The sequence below is a fragment of the Gymnodraco acuticeps genome, unplaced genomic scaffold, assembly GCF_902827175.1.
Source record: "Gymnodraco acuticeps unplaced genomic scaffold, fGymAcu1.1, whole genome shotgun sequence".
Lineage (NCBI taxonomy): Eukaryota > Metazoa > Chordata > Actinopteri > Perciformes > Bathydraconidae > Gymnodraco > Gymnodraco acuticeps.
The window spans coordinates 232,939-259,022 of NW_022991144.1; the positions used below are offsets into that span (position 1 = coordinate 232,939).

A 26,084-nucleotide genomic window follows, 5' to 3' on the forward strand; every position below is an offset into this window, starting at 1 on the left:
TACTTACCACTGTTTGTTGTTTGTGACACCAGTTTACCATTCAGACAGAGTCTGTAAGGAAACATAAGGAGAACAGGATGGTGGTTATAATGACACATGATGGAGGTAAATACAAAAACTAGCAAAGAAGTAGGTTAACAAATTGGTAAACATGACTTTATGGTTTTTTCAGCTTTGTTCTTACTTATACTTTATCTCTACAACTAGTAGGCTTTATTCTGTTACTTGTTCACATTAAATATTAAGATATAAGTTCCTCCAGTTTAAAAAGGAAGCAGCACTGTGACTGACAGAAGGCAGAACTTTAGATGGAGAAGATGGAGGAGAGGATCTTACTGAACACCTGCTGATGTCATGATCACATCCCCCGGCTCGTAATCTGCTCCAAGGAAACTGCAGGGACACTCGCTCCTGTAAAGACACACACTCATAAGGCATATAGTGCAGCGAGCTATATTTGCCAATATAGGGAAATAAATCCCAACTAAAGAAAAAAATATTATCCGTAAAAGATTGATTTAAAAAATAATTTTTGCTACCACTTAAACAAACTTTTGTTGTGTTTTCTAAAATCAAACTGCATTTATAAGGAAATAACACAACAAAAAATGTCCTAGTTGACGATTCAGAATAGTAATAATTTGTACAATAACAAAAATTAAGCACACAGAAACAGTTGACCGATGAATAATTACTGATGCATACATGTGACTGAGAGAGAAAAACAGATGCAGAGATTGTTTGTTGTGCACCATTGCATTGTACATCTCAGCATAAGCAAAAGGCTTTAAATCGGATGTCCGAAAGACCTTCGAAGACCCCTGAAGCCATAATGACACACCAGGCTTTGGGGATGTAAACCAGACACTGCTCAGTTTGTTCATTATTGTGTAAAGAGTAATGTTAAAGAGGGCTTTGTGTTACCTTAAACAGAGTATTACATGTAAGTGGATAGGGGACAGATAAGCAGGCTTTAGGAGGGGAAATTAGTCCGTAAGGTGTCAAATCCACAACATACTTACTCCAAAAAACTTCACCTGTTTGGGGCGATTTTTCATTGTACAAATGTAAAATAATGATCTACGTTGAGGTAAACGGTGCTTCGCAGAGGCTGAAAGCCCTGTAACATATAGGCCAGCGCCACACATTGGCCTCTGTACTACAAATTCTTTCTCACTGGTTATCAGATATCTGTGTCGTCCCCAGCCCGAGCGGGAATAAAAGGGGGTTTTCACGGTGAATTCCTTGATGTAACTCTATCACATGGTAAGTAAGTCACCGCGCTGCACTAGGATGTAAAAACCTGGGACATTTAAGAGGAATTAAGCTGCATGTCTTTTAGGGCAGAGCAGGCTGAAAGGGAGAGCACAATTACTGAGGTCCTCTGGCTCTGTAGCGTCTGCAGGAGAGATACAAGGCTCTCCACTTAAAGGCTGACCTAAACTTCAGAGCAGATACAAATATCACTTTGAGAGGATTTGTTTGGTGGAGTGAATCCAGGCTTCAAAACCTTTCACAACAGGCAGAGCTGGCCCGATTCACAACAAGGACACATGGTCACTCATTCCCTCCTGCCATGGTCACTCATTCCCTCCTGCCTAAATTCAAATAAAATAAATATTAAGTGTAATAAAAAAGAACCTCTTACAGTGATACACATTGCATCTCGCTTTCTCTGCTTGTTTGTTTGATCAGCAGTTAGAAAAGGGTTGTTTTTTTTCTTAATTTATACCCCCACCACCTCGGCCGTTCTTACCTGTGCACACAGGTGTGTGTTCGATGGTTGTAGAAGGTTTCCTGAGGGCAGACGCAGCCCTCCTCACACTCCTCCCCACAGTGCTGCGGGATGGAGAGGGCGGAGCAGCGGCGCTGGCAGGACGACACACAGGTCCCGTACTGCATGGTGGGGGGACAGGTGACCGCTGCAGAGAGGGACGGGGTTAAAAGGGCGGTTTGAATTTGCATATTAAATCATCATTCTACATCTGCACAGTGTAAACACAAAGTATATAGAGACGGCTAAGTTGACCGCAGTACCAGAACGGACAACAGTATCTTAATATCTTCTGAAAACAAATGCCAGTGTCACAGTCTCACAGTCTCACACACACACACTGGTGACCGGACATCTCCTTCATAAATAGAATGATAAGGCGTAATAATCGGGCAGTTCGATGTGTGTGTGTGTGTGTGTGTGTGTGTGTGTGTGTGTGTGTGTGTGTGTGTGTGTGTGTGTGTGTGTGTGTGTGTGTGTGTGGCTATAACGAAGCAGCCTGCAGTCGCTCTTTAGCTGTCTAATGAAGGTAAACACAGCGAAGGCTGTGTGTAAAAGGCACAGCTCAACTTCCTACTTGGCGAACCTGTAACTTTCTTGTGTGCACGAGAACGTATAGCCTCTTGCGCACATCGTGATGAGCAAAACCATGTCACTTGGCCCAGGTGGTTCCCATAGAACGGACAAAACATGTTTAACGACCATAAACACACACTCGTACCGTCCATAGGTACCGGTGTGCGAGATTAACTGTTTTTTTAATTAACTGGTTTACAGCAGGCAGATGTAGGGGGCGTGGCCTTCGACTGAAATACACATTTCGATCGCTTCTTCTGTCGTACATAAATCTTTTGGTATATTTTGGTACACGATAGGAACACTTTGATGCACATTCAGTACCAGTGTGTGAGGTTGTGGTTACGATGGCGATATCCGGACGCGTACAGCGAGGACTACAAAAAGAAAAACGAGGTGATTGGGATGTCTGTTCAAAACATTACGAGCTCGAATAAATCATTTAAACCAGCTATTGTTGCCAGACGTATTACTGAATATTGTTCTTAATGTGATACCAAGTAAATCTGAGTAAATCTTAAAGTAAAATTAAAAGTAAAATAAAGTACATTTTAAAGTAAATCTGTACCTGTGTACACCTTCAGACAGCCTCCAAGTGAAGCGTACGTTGTTAACTCACAGTTTGAAAGCAGCGTGGAGAAGTCTTCAGCTGTGATAAGCTGTGATCCACCCAGGTTAAACTGTGATACGACTTCTGTGGCTATCTACCAGCAATCATGTTTAATATGAAAGACTACACACACGTGTATCCCTTATAACTTTGCAGCACTTATCCAGATAAGATGTGACTGTTTACTTGGTTAACTTTCATTATGCATCGATACAGCGACACAAACCGAATGACGAGTCGAGGATACTCACGTTGAGAACTACAAACACATATATTCATAATTTGTACACTGCTGTAAACATGTTTTAGTTTCTATCTTAACGTTTAAGCTTTTATCTTTGTTCTTATATTTTTTATTTCTGTGTAACTTGGTAATATTAATATTAATTCCTTGTTATTGTTGTCTTTCCATCTGTTGGTGATGATTATACCTAGCTACTACAACGAAACACATGGCCTGATTTGCATATTGGAACTTTATGTGTGCACTAGAACACATTTATATGTAAAATTAACACTTATCACAACATAATGTAGACTTGCAGGCTGATAAACTAGGATATCTGATCTCGGTGGGTCTTAATGAGGCTTGATACAGACCTCAGTCAGTAGCCTATACTATTTCTAAGCAAATGCCTACTATAATTTTTTATATTATATATTATATGGCTTAAAGTGTACATACATTCCCTCACATTATAAATGATGGTCGGGTTGCATTTTTCTGGAACTTTTTAACAATGTTAATGTAACAAACTCAGCTGTGGTGATCTAACACGTCGTATTGATACGCGGCGCACTCATAACGCGCAGGGCTCAAGTGATTTTTGCTGTTGGAACTCGGGTTTGAGTCCAGCATGAACTTTTTTGTTATTTTCATGTCGATGGACACTGAATATTATGTTTGAATAGAGGATTCCTAATATTGTTTGCCGAGACCAACATTAATGACCAAGCAGCATTTTAAAGTCTAAATATCCCTGCACATGCAGCAATGACATTTCTGCTATATCTTTACAAAACGAGTTAACAGTCACATCTTATCTGGATGAGTGCTGCAGAATACTGTTTTTATAAAGGATACATGTGTGTGTAGTCTTTCATATTAAACATGATCGCTGGTAGATAGCCACAGAAATCGTAACACAGTTTAACCTGGGCGGATCCCAGTTTACCCTGGGCAGATCCTAGTTAACCACAGCTGAAGACTTCTCCATGCTGCTTTCAAACTGTGAGTTAACAACGTACGCTTCACTTGGAGGCTGTCTGAAGGTGTACACAGGTCTCAGATGGACTTGGTATCACATTAAGAACGATATTCAGTAATAAGTCTGGCAACAATAGCTGGTTTAAATGATGTATTCGAGCTCGCAATGTTTTGAACAGACATCCCCAGTCACCTCGTTTTGTCTTTTTGTAGTCCTCGCTGTACGTGTCCGGATATCGCCATCGTAACCACAACCTGCGTCTGCAGGTGGAGACTCCGGGTGCTAGTGGATCGCTGGAGCTGTAGATTAACATTTACATGCTTATTGTAGTTGTACGGGCAATGCCTGTAGCACCATGGAGCATATGTGTGGGCTGGACCTGTATTTTACAGAAAAGGAGTGAGCAGAGGGTCGAGTTGTCGATTCTTGTTCAGTTTTCTGTGACTCCTCACCCTCTCAGACTTTGAGTTGTGCGCGCTGCTAAAGAGATGCGCTACCATGGAAATCAAACAATGGTGTAGCTGTATTAAAGTCCGAGTGGAAACAGTAAATCTCATTTTGTCAGAAATCGGGAGAAATGCGGGAGAAAACCGGGAGAGGGCAATGAAATCGGGAGTCTCCCGCGAAAATCGTGAGGGTTGGCAAGTATGACACACACACACACACACACATAATGTTCGTATTCAGTCTCCTGATTTTAAATGGGAATTAAATCATTTGAGTGTTCCCAAAGCACCAGTGTTCTGCAGTTTGTGTGGGCCTACTGTACTGTTGCACAGTTTATACTGTAGAAACTATGTCCAGGACAAGGTATTTGGAAGTTTTGGAAGATTCATAGCTAACCACACTGAAGATTATGGACTATCTCATATTTTTAAGCCTCAATTTGTCCTTCCCCCCCCCCCCCTCTCTAACATCACCAGAAGTCATAATTTAAGGGGTAATTTCTCCAAAAAAAATGTCATCCCCCCGGACCCCCCTAGTATGGTTTGGTCACCATTTCCATTGCCCCACCAAAAATATTTTCCACCAGCCGCCACTGGAGCCAAATATACCAAAAGATTTATGTAAACGACACAAGAAGCGATCGAAATGTGTATTTCAGTCGAAGGCCACGCCCCCTACATCTGCCTGCTGTAAAACAGATAATTAAAAAAAACAGTTAATCTCGCACACCGGCGGTCTATCCGCCAAAACAAACTTAAGTTTGTGTCAATCACTTGCACGTCACTTCTGGTATGATGGGCATTCCCTTTCCGGTTTGATTCTCTAGTTTGTTAAAGTGTTTCATTAAATGTTAAAGTGTTTTTGATAAATCGTTTTTTCTTTGGTAAAAGTGTTTTGCTAATGTAATTTTGTTTTATAAAATGGAAATTTGTTTTATAAAATGGAAATTTGTCTCAAGCTTTGTTAAAGAGTTTCACACTTTGTAATTGTCAATTGCACCTCTCAGCCACCGTAGTACACACATCTATGGAATCAGAATTTCAATAGCTTACCATTAAATGACTGATATACTTCAGATAGTAATGTGTAGAACTACAATATCTGAAATAATATAACAATATCGTGTAAAATTATGTGAAAACATGAATAAAACTACACATCTTCAGATGTTATACATACATAAGTGTCCTACACTAATAATACAAAGTTATTATGGCATTGTATGTTGTGTGTTATTCATAAAGTATAATTTATTGTGGGGCTGGACACGTTCGAGTCCAGTTTTGGATACTCCGTTGTGGTTTCATTCCATTTCAAAGAGCTGTTTGACGCTCGGCGTAACCTTGGCACACTGCCACTCCAACATCCAATCACAGAGCTTGAAGATTAATCACGGGGTTTGTCAAGCAAAGGAACTGTAGTCCCAAACGATAGCTGAGGATTATGGGTAATGTAGTGTGGCCACCCTAAACAGCGAAAAAACTATTTGTTTCTCCGAATCGAAGGGGGAAAACACAAAAGCATTGTACACAATTTAAACCAATGTTGTGTAATTAACAAGGATAAACTGATGTTTTTAGTTGATGAGTACTGCAGCTTACTATCCAAACTTCGAGACCGGAAATAGTGTTTTCACCCCAAGCTGTTGCCTGGCAACGCAATTCTGTTGATAGTTATTTCATATCGCATTAACACCATATCCCAACGTGCATTGCGGCTAAAACATCCAATCACCGAGCTTCAACCATAGCTGAGGATCTTGGGTAATCAGTTCAGTGGGTGTGTATCGCAATGATGCTCGAAATGTCCCTTATAGGCCTACGTCTGTTTCCGGTGACTTTATTTTGAAATTCAGTTCCTGACGGACGCCAAAAAAGCCTGATATTATAGAATTAAACAAATAAAAACAAGGATCATTGTGTGTTATTGTTGAGTAAATAACAGTGTGTTATTTAGAAAAGAATAACAAATTAGAAGGAAACAAATATTTAAAAAATACATATTTCAGTATCCTGAGGCTCTGAGCCCCATTTATTTTCCTCGCGGACGGCAAAAAAAGTCCGACATTATACGATTTAAAATAAAAACAATAATCGTGGCTTGATATTGAGTAATAACATGTTTTTATGAACCACACAGCTTCTGGTCTTCCAAGACCCGACCGGACAAAAATACGTGGTGCAGGCACGAAACATACTACCAATAGAAATAAATTGCTTTTAAAATTGTTCTGTGTGACACGAAAAAAAGGGGGAAATCGTGTTGGTGAACACGAATAAATAGATTGTGTCTATGTCTATGTCGTGACTATAACACGAAATGCCGTGAGACTGGGTTGTATATTAATTACTTTACACTTTCCTTTCTCTCAAATGATCTTACAAGTTTTACAAGCAACACCAATCAGATTAGAAGGACAGTACCCTTTATACCTGTGCCTCCTGGTGCAATATGATTAAGACATAAAGGAATACATTTATTATAAAGTCAGCTGCTGATTACTCACCACAGTCCGGTATCTGTGACCGAAAGTCAACGATGATGGAGAATCTGTGGCAGTGGCGAGCGTAGTGGGCCAGCGCAGAGCAAAGGCAGGGCGTCCCGCATTTACAGGTGTCTGAGCGACACTGCTGATGGAAGGATGTCGGGCTGAGGTACTCGTGGCAGGCGGAGAACAGATCCTGGTTCAGCACATCACACATCTCTGAGGCGTAAGCCACTGAGCAGGGCAAAGAGCAGCAAGTTAGTACTATACTGTATGCAAAATTCACAACTCCTGTATCTAAAATATACAAACAAAAAGTGTAGCACTGCACATTTATATTTAGGAATGAATTTGAAATCCAGGCTGATTCAAACACATCCATGTATATGCACATGTCTAAAGTTAATAGCGCTCTAGATATTTAAAAATAGTTTAAAGATATATAAAAAGGAACACAACATCTAACACTATACTTTTTGAGATAGGGAGAGCTAACGGCATGAGAGGAACTGACCGGCCTGCTGGTGTGTATCACAGGGGTCGAGTTGAGGCGTACTCAGAGTGGTGGAACAGGCTGACGAGACCCTCCAGGCGTTTCCAAACAGGTGAGGAGTGCTTTCTATCATACCAGATGGAGATCTGCAGGAAAACAGGAGCACAGATTCATCACATGGAGCTTGAAACCAGCTAGCTTATTTTGTTTTGTCGAGTCTCAGGGTTTGTCTCAGTCTCAGGGTCGTATATTATACCAGGGGCGGCGCCAGGGGGGAGATATGGGGAGCTGAAGCACCCCCCAGGATTGCCAAAGCACCCCCTAAGCACCCCCAAGAAATATGTGGGTTTTTTTGTTGTTTTTTTTTATTATTATTTTTATTTTTATTAAATTAGAAAAATGATTGATTACATCAATGCAAATGTGAAACAAACAAATGTTTGACCAAAAACATAAAGCCAACACAGGTGATATGATTAGGCCAATGGCCAGCACCCATTCGATTTTTGACCTACCCATAGGCTAAATTACTTTGTGACACTTGAGTGACTTCCTGTTAGCTAGAGCGCCAAATGATTTGCTAACAGCAAAGTGAAAAAATTATCATTTTTTTAGTCCTTAAACGTCCACGTGTGGACACTCAATCAAAACCACCTGCAAGCAAGAGGGATTCTGCACATAACAGGCCTCGTGAGTACAAGTAGCTTACTTCTGGGTCTCTGTGTTTCATTCAAGCTCTGCTCTGTGTGTGTGTGGCACGAGCCATTTTGTGTGTGTGCGCGAGCGAGAGAGAGAGAGAGAGAGCTCGCGCTACCGGAGATCGTTGTGGTTAGCATCTGGTGCTAGCTAGCCAAGCTAACGGGTATAAGTAGCAACAAGGTGGAGGGAGAACTCTCTCCTGTCAGACGGAGAGTCTCAGGTAACCTCAGCTCAGGTGAAGTAAAGGACTCTCTCAGTGTTTAGATAGTTAACTTTAGTCTAGTTATCTCAGTGGGTCTCAAACGGTTTGTTTTAAAAGGGGAGTGATTTGTAAAATGTCTATGAAGAAATAGAAAATCTGTTTACAGTTCTGTTTCATATGGGTGATGAGAGATGTATCCATAGGTCTCTTAATGTTGCTCTCAAAGTGCACCAGATTGATGCTTTTAACTTCAATATTTAAAAACCCCACAGCACCCGCTGGAGAAAATCTCTGGCGCCGCCACTGCATTGTACCCCTGTCAGTGCCGCCTTTGAATTGTTGTGTTTATACTCCCTATTGTTTCGACTTGTTTCTCAACATTTCCACTTTGAAAACATAAGTGTAAGCATCAGTGTTCGGGGTAACGCGCCACTTTTTTTACTAACTACCCCAATACTGGTAAGCATCATAAAGCCTATCGTGCTACAACAACAACATTAGCATTAGCACTAGCTATAGTACAACAAGCTACTTCTACCTCTAGTAACCTTGTGATAAGATCTGTTTAGTGCCATGATACTTATTTAAATGAGGTACCTTCCCGTTAATACGTGGACGACAAACCCAGAGAAAAGCAGCACTCATTATTAAATTGAATTCAGTCTTTGTAAAGATAAACATATTCTTGTAACCTTTAAAAGGGGAGCCGGAATAATATGTAGGCAACTGTACTACTAGTTATAGACATTGCAGGTTCCCACCTCTGCTTTTTAAGAAGGAGCTACCACTGTCTGAGTTTCTGACTAACTCTCCCAGTTGTTTTGGCCAATAAAAGTGTCTAAAACAACTGTTAATCCTTATATTTGAACTACTTTATCCTAAAGGTCAGAACAAACGAAAAACTGAAATCAGCACCAAAATAATAAAGGATACTGCACGTCATGTTTTTAACTGCAAAGTCCTTTCTGGAGATCTTCAGCCAAAGTGAGTTCCAGTTTTCTTCCTAGTAGGATACGACCACTTCAGTCTCAAACTGTGATGTATATCCATTTACAGCTGTTAGACAACATCCGCCCTTTATGGTGGGCCATTACAACGAGGTACAGTGGAGCCCCTATTCCACTAACAGTAAATTCCTTGTTGAAGTGGCGTGTCCAGTTGGGCGCTCATCTGGCCTGCCTTAAAGAGCTGATCAGAGAGCGAGGCTTTTGATGCCGAGCCGCCAAACCAGTGTGCATTACAGAGAGCGAGTGTGAGAGAGAGAGCACTTCACCATCACCTCCCTGTCCACCTCTGAAACAGGAGCATGCTCTCTCTTTTAAACATAGGAGGGGGGGGGGGTTAGAAGAGGGCGCGGGACGGGTCAAAGGTGAGCCGTCACACACTTACAGAAAGTCATCTTGGATGTTGCCGTTGAAGGTGCCACACAGGCCCACCGTGTCGTCCTTCCACTGCTCGTCGGCCTGCAGATAGAGGCGGAACTCCTTCCAGCTGTACTGCAGGCGCAGGCCGAACGCCGTCTTCACCTGGAGGAACATGGACGACAGCTCCTGGATGTGGAAGATGTCTGGGAGAGATGAGGGAGTATGGCTTTAAGATGGTGGTAGATGAGATAATACAAGGTGCATTTCCATTCATGTATGCACAAGAAAATGACATTTGTTTTACATCCGTATTCATAAGCTAACTAAACACATCAAATTTACTTTGATAGAAAACATATAATAAATACATGATTTTCCTAATAACTGCTTAAAGGACTGGCTTTCAAAAGAGCAATTTAATAATGTGGTGCTGAAAGTAGTTTCAGAAATGTTTTGGATGTGCTTTGCTTTGAACCTTGAATTTATCGTCTTTTTTTTTCTTTTGTTGTGTATCATTTTTATTTCCATATGACTTAAAGACATATTGACTGACTAATTGACTGATTTATTGACTGATCGACTGACTGATTAATTGATTGACTGTAAACTAGTACGTATATAGTCAGAAATGTATTTCTTCAGAACAGAAGATATAGGTGTTGTTTTCTTATTCCTTAAGGTACCAAAACATCAGATAATTCTCACACAGTTCATCACAAATCAAACAAAAGGCTGTTGACTCCATCAACAGACAGCGGCAGACAGTGAAAATTGGTGTAAAAAGGGAATAATACTCAGAGGGACAGCATTTTGTAAAACACAATGCAAGCGCTAGTATTAGGAAAATATCTGTTCAATGGCACAGCTGTCATTAAATCTGTCTAGAACTGCATAGTGCTGGAATAATGCTGGCGCTGGATGTCAAAGTAAAAAAAAGGGATAAAAGGGTAGGAAGTTACCATCAGAATACGGCAGAGAGATGCGGTACTGTCCCGCCATGAAGACCTCACCAACGTGGCTCAGTGTAATCTCTGTTCTTGGATCCTCGTCAATAACCAGGTTAACTGATTGGATGCAGGCCCCATCCAAATTCTGCAATTGAGACAATATGGCTGGATAAGGCAGGCTGGCATTATCCCAAACAGTAGCAGCAATTTAGATACGCAACAGGACACACAATGAGGGAGATAGTGGTAAATGAGACAGAGAGAAAGAAATAAAGAGATAGATTGGAGAGGAACCAAGAAGTGAATGGAAACTTACTCACACACTATAATCATAGAAAAGTGGTGGTAGAAGAAGTACTTGAAAATTAAAACTTAGGTATTCGATTAAAACTGATGAAAGATGTTAAACCCTTCTGGTTTTGCAATTGTGATGATTCCTTAAGTGTGTTCATACAGTAGCTTCAACATTTTATTCACTATGTGTTTATTCACCCTTTACAGCCAATGCACTGTGCCAACTGTTCAGTTGTTAGCTGGCTAGCTCGCACCAGCCTGTGGGAGTTAGCACGTCTGTTTTTGTTTAGTTCAGCCTCTTACTGAACACTATAATTTAACGAAAAACTCTGTCTTATTTCCCACCGTGTACCTTTTTAAAGGTATTTCTGGGATACGCACTTGTGTTTCTGTCTACTTGAAACTTTTTCAACTTAGTCCTTCCGTCTATACAACACAGTCTCACGGCATTTCGTGTTATAATCACAAAATTAATCGTGTTCACCGATTAACAACAATGGCGAAACACGATTTCGCCATTTTTTTCGTGTCACAGAACGATTTTAAAAGCAATGTAAATAATAACAAATTAGAAGGAAAAACAGATTTAAAAAAATACAGATTTCAGTATTCTGACACAGAACGATTTTAGAAGCAATGTATTTCTATTGGTAGTATGTTTAGTGCCTGCACCAAATAATAACAAATTAGAAGGAAAAAAAGATGACAAAAAATACAGATTTCAGTATTCCGAGTATTTTCCTCGCGGACGGCAAAAAAACTCCGACATTATACAATTTAAAATAAAAGGGATAGGGTTAGGCTTAGGGTAAGATATTGAGTAAGAAAATGTTTTTATGAACCCCACAGCTTCCAGTCTTCCAATACCCGACCGGACAAAAAGACGTGGTGCAGGCACGAAACATACTACCAATAGAAAATACATTGCTTTTAAAATCATTCTGTGTGACATGAAAAAAATGCGAAAATCGTGTTGGTGAACTGAACACGAATCAATAGATTAAATTAATTTCGTGACTATAACACAAAATGCCGTGAGACTGGGTTGGTCTATAACAGGGGTTCCCAAACTTTTTCTGTCATGCCCCCCCTTTGGAGAAAAAAATAAATCGGGCCCCCCCAACACAAATAGTCAGGCTCAGTGGCGGCGCCAGATATTTATTTTGGGGTGCTGTAGGGTAGCTTGACGTTTCATAGAGGGTGCTCAAACATTTAGGGTTTCCCATTAATGTACCGGGCGCTACAGTGAAATGTTCTACTGCAACAATCCCCACGCAAATACACAGGAAGACAGTTACAATGAAGGCTCGAGGCTCAAGCAGGGGTAAAGTGCTATTTTTATAGGTGGTGTGTGTACCTTACATAGGGGGGTCCAGGGGCAAGCTCCCCCGGGAAGATTTATTTTTAAATATTGAAGTTAAAAGCATCAATCTGGTGCACTTTGAGAGCAACATGAGAGATCTATGGATACATCTCTCAACACCCATTTGAAACAGAACTGTAAACAGATTTACTTTTTCTTTATGGATATTTTACAAATCACCCTTTTAAACTATATTCTTTTTTTACTGTCATATAGTATTTCATACCTGTTTTTCATTTATTCTCTTATTTTTTTATAACTATAATGATCATATAAACGAGTGCCTCGGAAATAATTGTTTACATTAATGGTGACCAAAACGTTTGAGACCCACTGAGATAACACTCAGAGTCCTTCACTGAGACTCTCAGTCTGACAGGAGAGGACTCTCCTCCACTTTGTTGTTGAAAAAACTCTTTATATCCGTTAGCGTGGCTTGCTAGCACCAGAAGCTAACAACTACGATCTCCGGTACCGGTGCGCTCTCTCTCTCTCGCTCACGCACACATAATGGCTCGTTCCACATACACACAGAGCCGAGCTTTAATGAAACACAGAGACCCAGACGCAATAGTACTGTACTGTATCATATTATTTTCGAATCAATAATTTTTCAAATTATGATCTTTTTTTTTTTTAATCTTTTTTTTTTTTTTATAACAATTTGTCCTCCTGGTCTCTCCCCCCACCCTCCCCCCCCCCCACCCCCCCCCCCCCCCCCCCCCCCCCCCTAACCCTAACCGGATATATTCCCCTCACTGTCAAATGATTACACAGTGATATCTGCATTACTCATCCACTAAAAAACATCAGTGTATCCTTGTTAATTACACAATATTGATTGGTTTAAATTGTGTACAATGCTTTTGTGTTTTTAACCTTCGATTCAGAGAAACAAATAGTTTTTTAGGAGTTTAGACACTACAGTTTCCGAAGACACTACACTACCCAGAATCCCCAGCTATCGTTTGGGACTACAACATCCGCCTTGCTTTACAAACCCCGTGATTAGTCATCAAGCTCTGTGATTGGATGTTGGAGTGGCAGTGCGACAAGGTTACACTGAGCGTCAACAGCTCTTTGAATTGGAATGGAACCACGGCAGACTTTCCAAAACTGGAATTGGACGGGTCCAGCTTAATGTTTAAATAAAGCCTTATTAGTTGGTCTGTTTTGCACATCCTCCTGTTAATATCTTTGGACGTCCTGCACTAAACTGTTTTATTGTAGAGATCACTACAGTATCTTCTTCATATTTTCGATTTGGTATGTAGGCTACTCTTAATATTTAAATGTTTTCATCAAATAAAACGTATTCAACAACAAAATTCAATAACGTGCTTTAACCACTAGGCGGCGCGGGTTAAAAAACCAGTGGTGTAGTTAATAAAACATAATAATATCAAACATAATATGACTATTAACTTTTGTGAAATTAAAACAGAACGGTAAAGGAAAATACAGTATCAGTCTCTCGATTTGAAGTGTATGCATTGTACCATGAACCTGTATAGATCTGTAACAGTCAACTGCATGAGGAGTTGGAAAGGTAGTAAATAATATCTTTAAAAACTACAAAAAAATCCCTTTCTATCAGCTGTGCACCGTTATGGTGTAAATATTATAACCTATCTACCAATTGGATCAAATATAAAAGTCAGCCGAATTAGTGTTGATACTGCAAGGAGACGTATTGTGGGAAAATAAATGGAAGATGTTGTTTAATTGCTAATATATTTATGATCCACGTCACGTATTCAGTTTTGGCGGCATTTCTTACAGTTTGTCAAAAGGTCTTCTGATCAGGGCTCTATAAACAAATATCTACGGCAGATATGTAATATTTAATGCAGCCGAACCGTGTAGTACAATGCCGTTATGTGATGACTTCCAAAGAGAAAAGCAAGCACACTCGGAATAAAGTATTATTTTATTTAAAAAAATAAATAATCCGATTTCATATCGGATAAACACCATATCCAGACATGCATTGCGGCGATGTTTTAGCCTATCAAAACCTCTGAAAAAAGAAAGGTGTCTCTCAGAATCGAAAGAGCAAAACCTATTGGAAAAACACAAAAGCATTGTACATAATTTAAACCAATACATGTCGTATAATTAACAAGGATAAACTGATGTTTTTTAGTTGATGAGTACTGCAGATATCACTGTTAAATCATTTGATCATTGGTTTTATTATGAAAACGTCGAGACCGGAAATACTGTTTTCAACCCGTAACTTTACATGGAGGCTGCCGCATACCTCAAATCATCTTCGTAATATCTATCAAACTATAGATCCTACATATCGACTGGACGTGGATTCTAAAAGTACAATATACACTTCTCGCTAGAAATCTAATCTAATTGTTGCATTCAACGGGAGCACTAGAGGGCGAAAACGTAATTATAGGACGTATTAAGCGCTTGAACAAACGACATATTTGGTCGTATGAGTTGGAGGACTTGTTGAGCATTACTGTTAGCCAAGCTCAAAATGAAAGTGATAAAAGTAGTGTGACAAGGTAGGCAATGAAGTAATTTAGAACAATGTGTTCAGTGAACATAATGCACTGTACTATGTATATCGTTTCAGTGGTAAGTCTGCATATTACATTGAAATAGTTCTTAGTGTATGTGTAGCGCAGACACTTCTTGCAAGTCCATTTGGAACAATAGATCCACAGGTTTGAGCTTCATAACCAAAAAACTACAGGGGTTTATAAAACTATGAAACATTGACGCAGTTACACACTCCTTTGTCAAGACAAACTTAACACTCAACACGTATCAGACAGTGCATCATATTATGTAAGCATTTTGTACATTTTGAATTTCAAACATGCCAGTGTCACGGAATGTACTACAGAGTATGATTAGTTAATCTGCCGCTCCAATATTGTTAAAGTAAGGAAAACTGCCCATCGCTGACAGTTAGTGATCTGCCTCTATGAATCGTCTCTTTCATAGGTGGCAGAGCCTCATAGCCGAAAGGTTTTAGCACCCCCCCTCCTCCTCCTTTTACTCTTCCCATCATTCACCTCCTGTTTTGCGCATAACCTTCTCTCTGTCCAAGTCCCCCACCCCTTCAGTGCCTCTCTTCACCTCCCTCCTCACTACAAAGCCGTCCACAGCTCTGTCAGCCAGGCCAGATAAGGTAATCCTGTTCACTTGGCTGTTAGAGGTCTCGGGCCTCTGCTCTGATGAGTGGGACATCTTATATCTCGCCTCCTCACCTCCATTGCCCGTTTGCCGAGCAGCTCAAGAAGGAGAGAAGAAGCTCCCAGTCTTTTGTTGTTTTTCATGCTCATTATCTGCCCGGGTTTGATTGACATTTCCTGAAGGCTTTCAATTCCCTAAGCATTGAACAAAAATGACCTGGCCTCAGCAGGGATTATTGAGCACTTGAATACCGATATGATCTACATGACAGACAAATTGCATAAACCCTGTAAGCCAAGACAGGTGAACACTTGCAGAGGCTAATTGTGGAAGTAGAAGAGTTTGAGATGTAAAGATATTTCTCTCAAAAGCAGGAAAAGAAAGGAACTCAACAAGAGGGTGGATAGATAACATCATGCAGATTAAACGCCAACTCACAGCTCCACAGGGGGCGTTCTGGATGGTGACTGTGAACTTCCCTGAGTTGCGACTTTTGGCGAGGACATACTGACATGTTGCAGGGAAGGTGTAGATCCGCCCGTCAAAGGACTGAAAATACATATCGCCAGTCACCGAGCATTCGCCTGTAGAGAGAGAGAGACACTTTCAATGATTACCTTGGCCCTAAAATATAAGTTGTATCCGTCCTCGCTGCATGTCCCCTGCTCCCTATCTCTGTTTCTTATCCTATATCTAATAGAACTGCTCGGGACTTGATAGATTGAGTGGGGAAGTTCATGAGATCGTTCTAGAGGGTTATCAAGAATAACTTTTATCCAATTACCTTTTCCCTCTCTGTCTGTGTCTGTGTATTCTCTTGTTCCGATTAACCCAGCCAAATCTTTTTTCTTGTTTTGTATCTATATCTACGCCGGGATCCGGAGTCGAGGCTGATCCTCTTGCTGTAGTCCTGTGTCTTGGATCCTCTATCCTGAGTTCTGGATTAAGTCGTGGACTTCTGGTCGTGGCTGAACCTGTCTCTGCGGTCCTGCCTTGGGTCTCGTCATGCTGCTTCCCTGATGGCTTCCACAGGTTTGTAGCTGACATCCTCGTGGATTCATCTTCTTATTACAGACACATGCATTTCCTAACATTCGGTCTATATGCTGTAAAATGTATTATCTCTTTGATTTACACACGGCATCTATTGCACGTCTGTCCGTCCTGGGAGAGGGATCCCTCCTCTGTTGCTCTCCCTGAGGTTTCTCCCATTTTTCCCCCTTAAACTGTGGGTTTTCTCTGGAAGTTTTTCCTTGTACGATGTGTGTCGTTTTTCTCATACTGATATTCTGAACAATCTGTGCTGTTGTAACCTGGGGGTAACCTGATGTACTTATATGATTCTGTTTTCTTCAAGGTTGTGTTTTCCTGGTCGAATGTACTTATTGTAAGTCGCTTTGGATAAAAGCGTCAGCTAAATGCAATGTAATGTAATGTTGTATTTGCTGTAAAGTCTCTCTGCTGTAGGCTATTTTTATTTTATGTACAGCACTTTGGCTCGACCAAAAATCGTTTATAAATGTGCTATATAAATACAACTTGATTTGATTTGATTTGATTTGATGTCTCATTCCTGGCTGGGAATCCTCCCCCTTCCTTACTTTCTACCTAAAAATCTCCTGTCTTCACACTTTCCTGGGATGTCACCTCCTTTATCTTTTCTCAATAAACAATACTTTCTTAACAGAAAATTATAGATAGCTTGGGCCAAAATTAGGGAGCTTTCTCCTTTTGTGTTACCTAATAGGAGCCCTGGAGCTTTCTTGCCTTAATCTGCAAGTACTTTTTGTTCTCTTCAAAACTTAGGAGATAACTTCTTCCTTCTTAACTAACTAGGAAACTTCTGCATTCAGATAAACTTTGTTATAAAACTCACAGGTACAGTGTTGCTGTTCCTGTGAGTTTTAGCATTTAGCATTTAGATTTTGGCATTGACCCATACCTACAGGAATTTTAAAATTGCGTCATTAACTAAGTTTGACATTTCCCTTGCTGTTTTCTTAAAAAATAGCCCTTCTACTTTCCTCTGCTTTTATTTTCCTCAGGGTTCATACAAGCCATGATAGAAACAACAGCAACACCCTCACTTGCTTGCTGTGAATCAGTGGCGGATTTAGGATTGTAGGAGATCCGGGGCTTAGCCCAGGAGTTGTTGGGGGGGGGTGCAGGGGTACAGTGCTACCCCTGCCTGGGGGTGGACCGAACATCCTTTAGGGGGGTCGTCGCTTCCTCTTGGGGGGTCCGGGGGCATGCTCCCCCGGGAAGATTTTTTTTTAAATATTGAAATTGGAAGCATCAATCTGGTGCACTTTGAGAGCAACATTAACCCTACCTTAATAACACCTTAAAGCGGACAAAAGGCACTGGAGAACACTTATTCATTAACAAACTGAAGCAAACTAATGCCTTAACTCACTCAAATAGTAGTTTACTTATTAAGGTGAAACGAATGTGCGTAGAGTTTTAAAGGATGCGGATAGTCTCACCTTGATTCTGGCGCATTGCTTATCGTTTTATAGATCTATTCTCATCCACCATTTTTGTTTGTGACGTAAAAAATGTGTAAGAGTCATGTTTCTGAATCGGACACTGAGTGGATGCAGTCACAGCCAATCGGAGTCTGATTCAGAGGGTTGCCTGTCAGTTCCGTTGTTATGTGTACTGAAACGAGAGCCGGTATAATTCCACGCGCGAAAACAAAATAAAAAATGGAATACGTTATTTTAGTATCTTAAAAGTAGACTGAGTTATGAAGGGTTAACGTTACATCTTAGGATAATTTTTAGTCATGTTCTGTATACATACTAACATAAGGGTATACTTAGTGTGGTTACTCCATGTTTACTAGCTATAACATTAACGTCACATCACTCTTTTTCACTTCTTACTCAGTCAGCCAGAGTGCAGATATCACCATTAGATTCACAAACCTGAAACATCATCCATTTCTTCACTGCTGGTGATGACATTGTTGTCAGCTGCTGATACTGCTGCTGCTGCAGCTTGTGGCGCCTGCTTCAATGACAATAACTTTCTAATATCCATAACTGTATAGGCTATTAGCTTAAAACTCGTTAGGCACTATTAAGGATCACTTCTACTTCAGGGCAGGCTACGCAGTACGCAGGCTTATGTCCCGCAGCGGATGCCTCTCTGGTGGACTCCGGTACTGCACATTACTCCCGAGACGTTTTTTTTTTTTTAAGTGAAACATCCGGGGCTTTTCAGAAAACATCCTGGGCTTGAGCCCAAGTAGCCACCCCCTAGCGCCGCCACTGCTGTGAATGCTCGGGAAAATAATGAATTTGTACTCAGACATGGGCCCAATCGAACATTAGAAAAACGTGGTACTAGGGAGCTGGCAGGGTAAAGTCTGTTTGATGACTGGTCCGAATGATTCCCACATTGCGTTCTCAAATACAGCTCCAGTGGGTAATGTCAAAATACGTTGCTTTGGAACATAGGAGACATCGTTTTTAACATTTGTTATCACAGTATGTTCTTCTTACCAGTACCATAAGTATTGTATTTCCAAATAAAAAAACAATCCACACCCATGAATGTGACGTGCAGCACAGTTTGAGCTCAAATTAAACCACCCACAGAGGGAAGGTACAAACCTGGGCAGCTGTAGTCGGTGCAGTTCCACACTCCACCAACACATGTGCTGAAACAGAAAGCAGAGACTTCAACAGGTGGAACATGAAAGGCTATACTAATCAGCAGGATCGCTGATAGAAACTGGACACACAGAGCCCAGGTGGTCAGATCTGAGAAGATTAAAAGGACTCCATAGAATCTGCAGAACAATAACCTGCTTTTTGTTTTTGCTAATAGATGATGATGACATCTAATGTAACATAGTCTAACATGTGTTCATGTTTTGTCCAAAAACACATGAAGCTGGTTCTCCTCGCACACATTTGTGTGCCATATAAGGACAGCGTTCCAACAGGTGAATCAAAGTTTTTATCCTGTTACTTTAAAACCGGAGTTAAACACTGCTCACCAGTTGTTGCACTCCTCCTGCAGCGTCTGTCCAGAAGGATAAAACATGCCGTGGTACTCGCAAGGACAGTCGGAAGGCGTTACACAGCCTCCATCTTCGAAGATCATACCTAGGAAAGGCAAAAGTGTAGACAGACATAGAGAAATTATCAAGCTTCATTTTGCCCTAGAATAATTCATGAATTATTCATTTATGCCGAGGAAACGTGATTTATTTTAAGGTTGGAAGACACGACAGAAACAGTAATAAAAGGTGTATTTGCAGCATATACGACAGATAATAGAGTCTGATTTGAAAATCACCATCAGGACAGTAGCATCCATCCAGGCAGGCCAGTTTGCTGTCGATGCATGTCCGCTCCAGGTTGCAGGACGCTGGGCAGCAGCTGATGCATTCCCTGTACTGCAGACCAAGGGCACACTGCTTCGCTGGTCGCAAAAAATTAAACACAACACGGATGTCATAAACTTTCTACTGAAAACACTGAGAATATAATTATATGACCGAAAATTGACACCTGTTGTGCCTAGAGATATCACGTCTGCCACAAGTGACGTTGTAGTATATCTATTGACAAATATAGCTAATTCATAATAAGTCCATTTATCTGTTGGCTTGATTAAAAGTAAGACACATTTTTTTCTGGTATGCAACGTTAAATTCACGAACCTTTCTGTCGTTTGCAAACTTGCAAAAACTAGAAAAATGATCTGGTGCAGTTAACCTTAACAATAGGCTAGCGGTTTCGTTAGAGAGCTGATACAGAAATATAATTTTAGTGAGTTTTCAGTTACTACTAAAGATATTGAAACAAAACATTGAGATAACATATCATAATATTTTCACAACATTAACAGAAATGTTGAATGTGTGTTGTTTTCAGTTGAATTTCAAGCAACACCTATAAGTTAACTCTACAGCAGCTAACCTTAGCCACATTAAGCTAACGTGGCTTATAGGGAGGCGTGTCTGTGTGTCTGATAGATGTAAATAATTGTAGTGGGTAATTTCATTATAAATTGTCCTGTGCCTATAGCAGTCAGTTAAACTTTAACATTTGTAAGCTAAGTACGTTTTTACACTGTATTATAATATAATAAGGTATCTTCTCAATACAACTGAGTTCCCTTATCTCCACAACACAACACCCATCACCAGAGTTGCACTGCTTTCACAAAAGGCAAATAAAAAATACATTTTCAAGTAATTATCATTTCTATATCTGTGTCAACCTTTCAGGAATACAATATGAAGGTCAGCAAAACTACAATAACTTTGCAATGTTATGTGATAAGTAATATTCTTTTCAGTAACTATAATATATTTCCATATACCATGCAGTGATGGAAATTAGCATAAATTAATATTGTGTTTTGTTCAGTCGACCTGAAATGTGCAGCTCAGAGGCACACAGTTACAACACCTGGAAAAACGTACCACACTGAGGAATGTGCTGCCTCCAGTCGTGCAGTGGGTGGTCAGCGTGGGCACAGGCCCGGGCGTACTCGCTGAACACCTGGCATACCACATCCCCGTTGGGACCCGACCTTCAACAAAGTAACAAACAGAGAAGGACTCATTGAGCGGAGCCAGGTATGCCAAACTAAGAAATAACTACACAGCAGCTGCGTCTCCATCATAGTTAATTAGTACATCTCCCAACTATAAGCTTTAAATGTAAAGCTGAGTATGTTTGTTGTATGGCTGTATCAGTCATCTGATTTTTGTCTGAACACAGTAAACTGTTTTGTCCTTATCACCCGTCTCTGTTACACATTACTTAAGTTAACAGACTGACTATCATGGCTAATGGTACTCACAGAAGGACGGCAGGTTCAGGTTCATGGACCTGAGCCACCAAAAGACACAACTGAGAAAGCTATTAGTGAGATCATTTCAAACAAGAGAGTAACTAAAAGTGGCCACATTATTCTTTGTGGACCTGGACTGTAACAGAGAAATCCAAGAGATCTCAAAAGATGAAGAAGAATTACACCTAGCAACACCTTACATTTTACTGCAGCTTGAACTATAGATGTTAAAGATTCATAATACCCAGTGCAGGAAAATTGTATTTTTAAGTTGGTCACTGGGGGTATCTTTGTAAAGATTTCAGTTTTTTTAAGCTCAATTAATATGAAACATAGATTGTAATGATCCACAATGGATTAATGTTTACGATTTAAGTAGAAAGATGGCGCAGTGGATGGTGTCTCTAGCTCCTCTCCAAATGTTGTTCGAGGAGCTTTGTACTTAAGATTTTCATTGCCATTTCTACACTGTAGCTACTGTAGCTACATATGACAATAAAGCCTTTAATTTCTGTGCTATCCTGACATTTGATCATTAGGCCACCATGGGACAAATTAAATGGTATCTCAACAGGAATCTGGTGTTCTCACATGCAGAGGTCGTTGGAGCAGCTGGCCATGTAGGACAGAGGGCTGACAAAGTCGTGGCAGCTCTGAAATGGAGGATCCAGCAGCATTGCACACACCTCTTCCACTTTCTGCAGGCACAAAACACATTCAGTTTTTCACTCGAAAAATATATGCATAAACGTGTCATTGTAGCATGGAAGCATCATACCAGCAGGACATGAGCTTCCACTGAATCACAGGGTGAAGAGAAGCCAGAGGGCACCATGGGACATCGAGCCTCGTGGGGCTCCGTCTCCACCCAGCTGTTTCCAAACAGCTCAATTGCATGAGTCAGCACGCCTGGGAATGACAGAAATACATTTAAAAACTTGTTTCAAAGCATGATTCATGTTTTAAGTTTGCTTTCCTGATTTTAATTTCTGTCACTGGGACTGTATGTGTTGCATTCACTGGGTCCCTGAACACATCCTCAGATGGTTGGATTGATCAGATTGCAATCAGTCTAGATGTGTGTACACCAGGATACATGTGGTTAAGTGCTTACTGGTAATAATCTGATCCACCCAAATGTAGGTAGATGCAAGTGACAGGAGAACTTAAAACAAGCAGTGGTGCTCTCACGCTGACTCTTGCTGCATTTGAATGATTAGATATCAATGTGAAGCTGGTGAATAACTATACGTTTAATTAATACCCATTGAGAGTAGTAGGAAGAAACTCCAGAACTGTGCACATTTGAGTTTTCTTTACTTTTACTGTCACTATATCTTGCAGAAAAAATATTTTAGCATTTACACGTACTGTTTCATATCTAGACTGAAAATGATCATACCATAACTCGTCTTCAGGTCGTCCTGGACGTCTGCGTTGAAGTTCCCACACAGGCCGCAGGTTCGGCCCACAAACTCTGGGCTGAGTTTGATGTAGACGGAGCCGCTGCGACCCTCCCAGGCCAGCGTGAAGCCGTGCTGCTGCGTCACCAGAACGTACTGTGAGATCTGCTCCAGCTGCAGGTCGTGGATGTGGTGAGGCAGCTGCAAACTGAAGACAGAGAGCGTAAATACACCCTGGTACCACCTTCACTTCTATAGGGAGCTAACACTGACTGATATACAGCATTAATCTTGAATGAAATATAGAAATACACTTTTAAATCATATTCCATTTGTGTGAGGGAGGGATAGCCTTATACAAACTAAAAATGTAATATAATAAAGGAAATACTTCAGTAGAAATAATAAATATATCTTGGATATCAAGGTGTTAAGTTGTGTCTTGTGCTACACTGCTGACCTTTGGCCCTTGTAGGTCACGTTGGTGGCGTACAGCCGAACCTCACCCTCCCACGGGAGGAAGAGGCTGACAGAGCGTTGGCAGGTGTAGGGGGCAGAGCTGCAGCCCGGGTCATTGTGGACCTGCGAACAGCAAGATGCAACATGGAAATTATATGACAATAATATTGACCTCCTTTTAAGAGATAATACGGAGGTTTTCCCTCCATTCATTTCCAAATTCTGATTTAACAGCAGTGATTTTTTTGTATTGGTTTCCTAAAATCCAGGCAGAATCATTTTTAGTACAACAGGAAAATGAAATAGCAAAGGCTTCATTTGTGGTAAAGAGAGCGTAACATCCATCATAGTATGTGATATAAACAAGTTATGATATATCACAATGATGGATGTAAAGCAGTCCCTGTTCTTTCGTGTCGCTCAATTCAAGTACTCTCAGACATCAGGGATTTGACAGCAGGTTGCTGTAAGAAAACATGTCCATTTCGTTTTTTGATCTGTCAGGTAACTCATCGGATCCACCCTTGTTTATTAAGAGGCTCACAAACACTTACTAACAACCTGTCCTTATCCAAATCTGGATTAGTCCGCTGCTGAAAATAGTCCTCAAAATATGTCATCCTGTTTTAGTAATGCTTGCTAAACAATACAGTGAGCAGCTGTTTTAGTAAAAAATAAACTCTGTATTTGTAATTAATTATGACAGTTTTCTTCAGTAGGAACCAAGGGGGGCTGAGAGCCAAATTATTAAGGGACATAATTACGCACTGTTGATTTTGATCATTTCGAGATATTTTTGTTGACAGCAAACGTCTACTTTAAAAGTCTCTACTTAGCCTGCTTTTTCTCTACTTCTTTGATTTAAAAATATTTTTTCTTTTTTGACAGATAAATTGACGTTGAGAGAGTTGTTATTTTGATCATGCCGCAGCTCTCCCTGAATGACCGGTCTAAACGCTGAAACTTGAACTTAAGTAGCACACATTCCCCAGCAAAGTGTGGCTCTGGCTACTACAAAGGAAAATATCATCTCAACTCCTTTTAACACTGTCTGCCTGGCAGATTTGGAGAATCGCAACTTTTTACTTTCTTTTGTTTATGAGGTGCTCCTTATCATTAATACCAGAATTAATGGACAATCAATATTCATAATGCATATCTTTTCATGTTCCCTGTTTGGGTTGGTTTCCAATACACAGATACAGTATCTGCAGCCTTTTCAGGGGAACAAAGTCCCGGTCTGTTGCAGATGCTTTCAAGGCATGGTGGGTAATTGCAGTATTTAATGGTAATTGAATCTAATAACCAGATAGCTTTTGCTAATCTTCAGAGCAAATCTTTCCCTCAGGCTGAGAATGAACCCTGCAGAAGTCAGAGAGGAGAGTGTTTTAGAGCCATATGCCTCGAGCACAAACTTTCCTCAACTGGAAGAAGGAGTCAAACCAAAGCAGTCTGGGCAGCTTCTATTCTGAGGATTTATTTGAGTTTGAACTGACCTGAACGACGATGCTGGCCTGAGTGGTTTCCTCACAGTCCTTCAGCAGGGTGTATGTGCAGCGACCGGGGAAGTAGTAGTAGAGGCCGTCAAAGGTCTCGAAGTTGTACTGACCCCAAGTCCGACACGTCATCTCCCTCTCAAAGCCAGGATTTGGAACTGTTAAAAAAGGAAAGAGTATGAAAGGATTTGCCATCGCTGAAGTTCAGTCTAAAGAAAGATGGTCAATTACTTCATACAAAATAAATTTCACGTAGCAAAGTAGTTCTTCTTGAGTTTCATATTCTTCATGACATACTGTATCATTCTTAATGCTTCATTGTTTGCCTCTTTTATGTTTAACCTCTTTGTGTTTTTGTCTGGTTCTACTGTTTTTACCCTTTTTTAGGTTACTTTATTGTTTGTAAGGTGAAGGTTAAGCCTTCAGATAAAATGTATTATTATTATTATTTTGTTTCTGAGAGGCACAGGGGTTATAGAGACTTGAAAACTCTAAATGTAAATATACAAATGTGTATTTATTATGCCTTTTGTGTCACTGTTGTCTTAAAGTATGACAAACTTCTCAACCAAACTGGTAGTTTTTGGCTTGAAATAAGATGTGTTATTGCTTAGTTGGGTGAAACCTAAAATGTTGTTATTTATATTTTAAAGTTTAAATGAAGAAACAAACCTTGAAAAACTGCCCCATAATAAGCCCTGAAAAAAAAAACTGAACCGAAGCTAAATGTAACAATGTAAATATAACTCCACAATTCTAAAGTATATATAATTGTGTAATGACTCATGATTGTTATTCCCCTGAGAAACTTTAAAATTGACTTTTACTTTCTAAAAAGAAGAATATCAGGTGTGTGGTTTACCTGTCTGACATCTGTCTCCAGTGGCCTGATACAGGCTGCAGTCACATGACTCCGACTGAGCGCACTGTCCGCCGTTTAGACAGGGAAACACACACGGCTCTGCTGAGAAAACACACAAACAAACAATTATCCTGCTATAAATGTGTGTGTGTGTGTGTGTGTGTGTGTGTGTGTGTGTGTGTGTGTGTGGGGGGGGGGGGGGTAATCATTTAACATTTTCAGGCTTTTTTACTGAAATGTATTTCCCCAATTTCATTGAAATTATAAGTGTATAAAGAGAGTAGAAAAGACTGACAGTGTGCAGGATTTCTTGCTCCTAACCATTTAAAACTTCTCAGGCTAAAAAATAAGAAAGAAAAAATAAGATTATAAATGACTGTTACGTTGTTACTGTACATGACAATTGATGTCAACCACTGC

At 40.4% G+C, this 26,084-nt stretch overlaps 1 protein-coding gene across 1 annotated transcript in view; it reads right to left on the reverse strand.

Annotated features, from left to right (window-relative positions):
- The window catches only part of otog (otogelin), a 64,810-nt gene that overhangs the window by 36,306 nt on the left and 2,420 nt on the right, over positions 1-26,084 (reverse strand). The window contains exons 3-20 of the mRNA XM_034237246.1: positions 25,665-25,766; positions 24,803-24,960; positions 23,308-23,429; positions 22,847-23,055; positions 22,223-22,353; positions 22,036-22,142; positions 21,071-21,180; positions 19,936-20,061; positions 19,634-19,742; positions 19,245-19,291; positions 16,063-16,208; positions 10,818-10,950; positions 9,884-10,061; positions 7,615-7,739; positions 7,122-7,334; positions 1,757-1,922; positions 337-411; positions 8-51 (exon numbers count right to left, since the gene is read on the reverse strand). Of these exons, the coding sequence (XP_034093137.1) occupies positions 8-51; positions 337-411; positions 1,757-1,922; positions 7,122-7,334; positions 7,615-7,739; positions 9,884-10,061; positions 10,818-10,950; positions 16,063-16,208; positions 19,245-19,291; positions 19,634-19,742; positions 19,936-20,061; positions 21,071-21,180; positions 22,036-22,142; positions 22,223-22,353; positions 22,847-23,055; positions 23,308-23,429; positions 24,803-24,960; positions 25,665-25,766 (2,301 nt within the window). The remainder of the gene's footprint in view (positions 1-7; positions 52-336; positions 412-1,756; positions 1,923-7,121; positions 7,335-7,614; positions 7,740-9,883; positions 10,062-10,817; positions 10,951-16,062; positions 16,209-19,244; positions 19,292-19,633; positions 19,743-19,935; positions 20,062-21,070; positions 21,181-22,035; positions 22,143-22,222; positions 22,354-22,846; positions 23,056-23,307; positions 23,430-24,802; positions 24,961-25,664; positions 25,767-26,084) is intronic.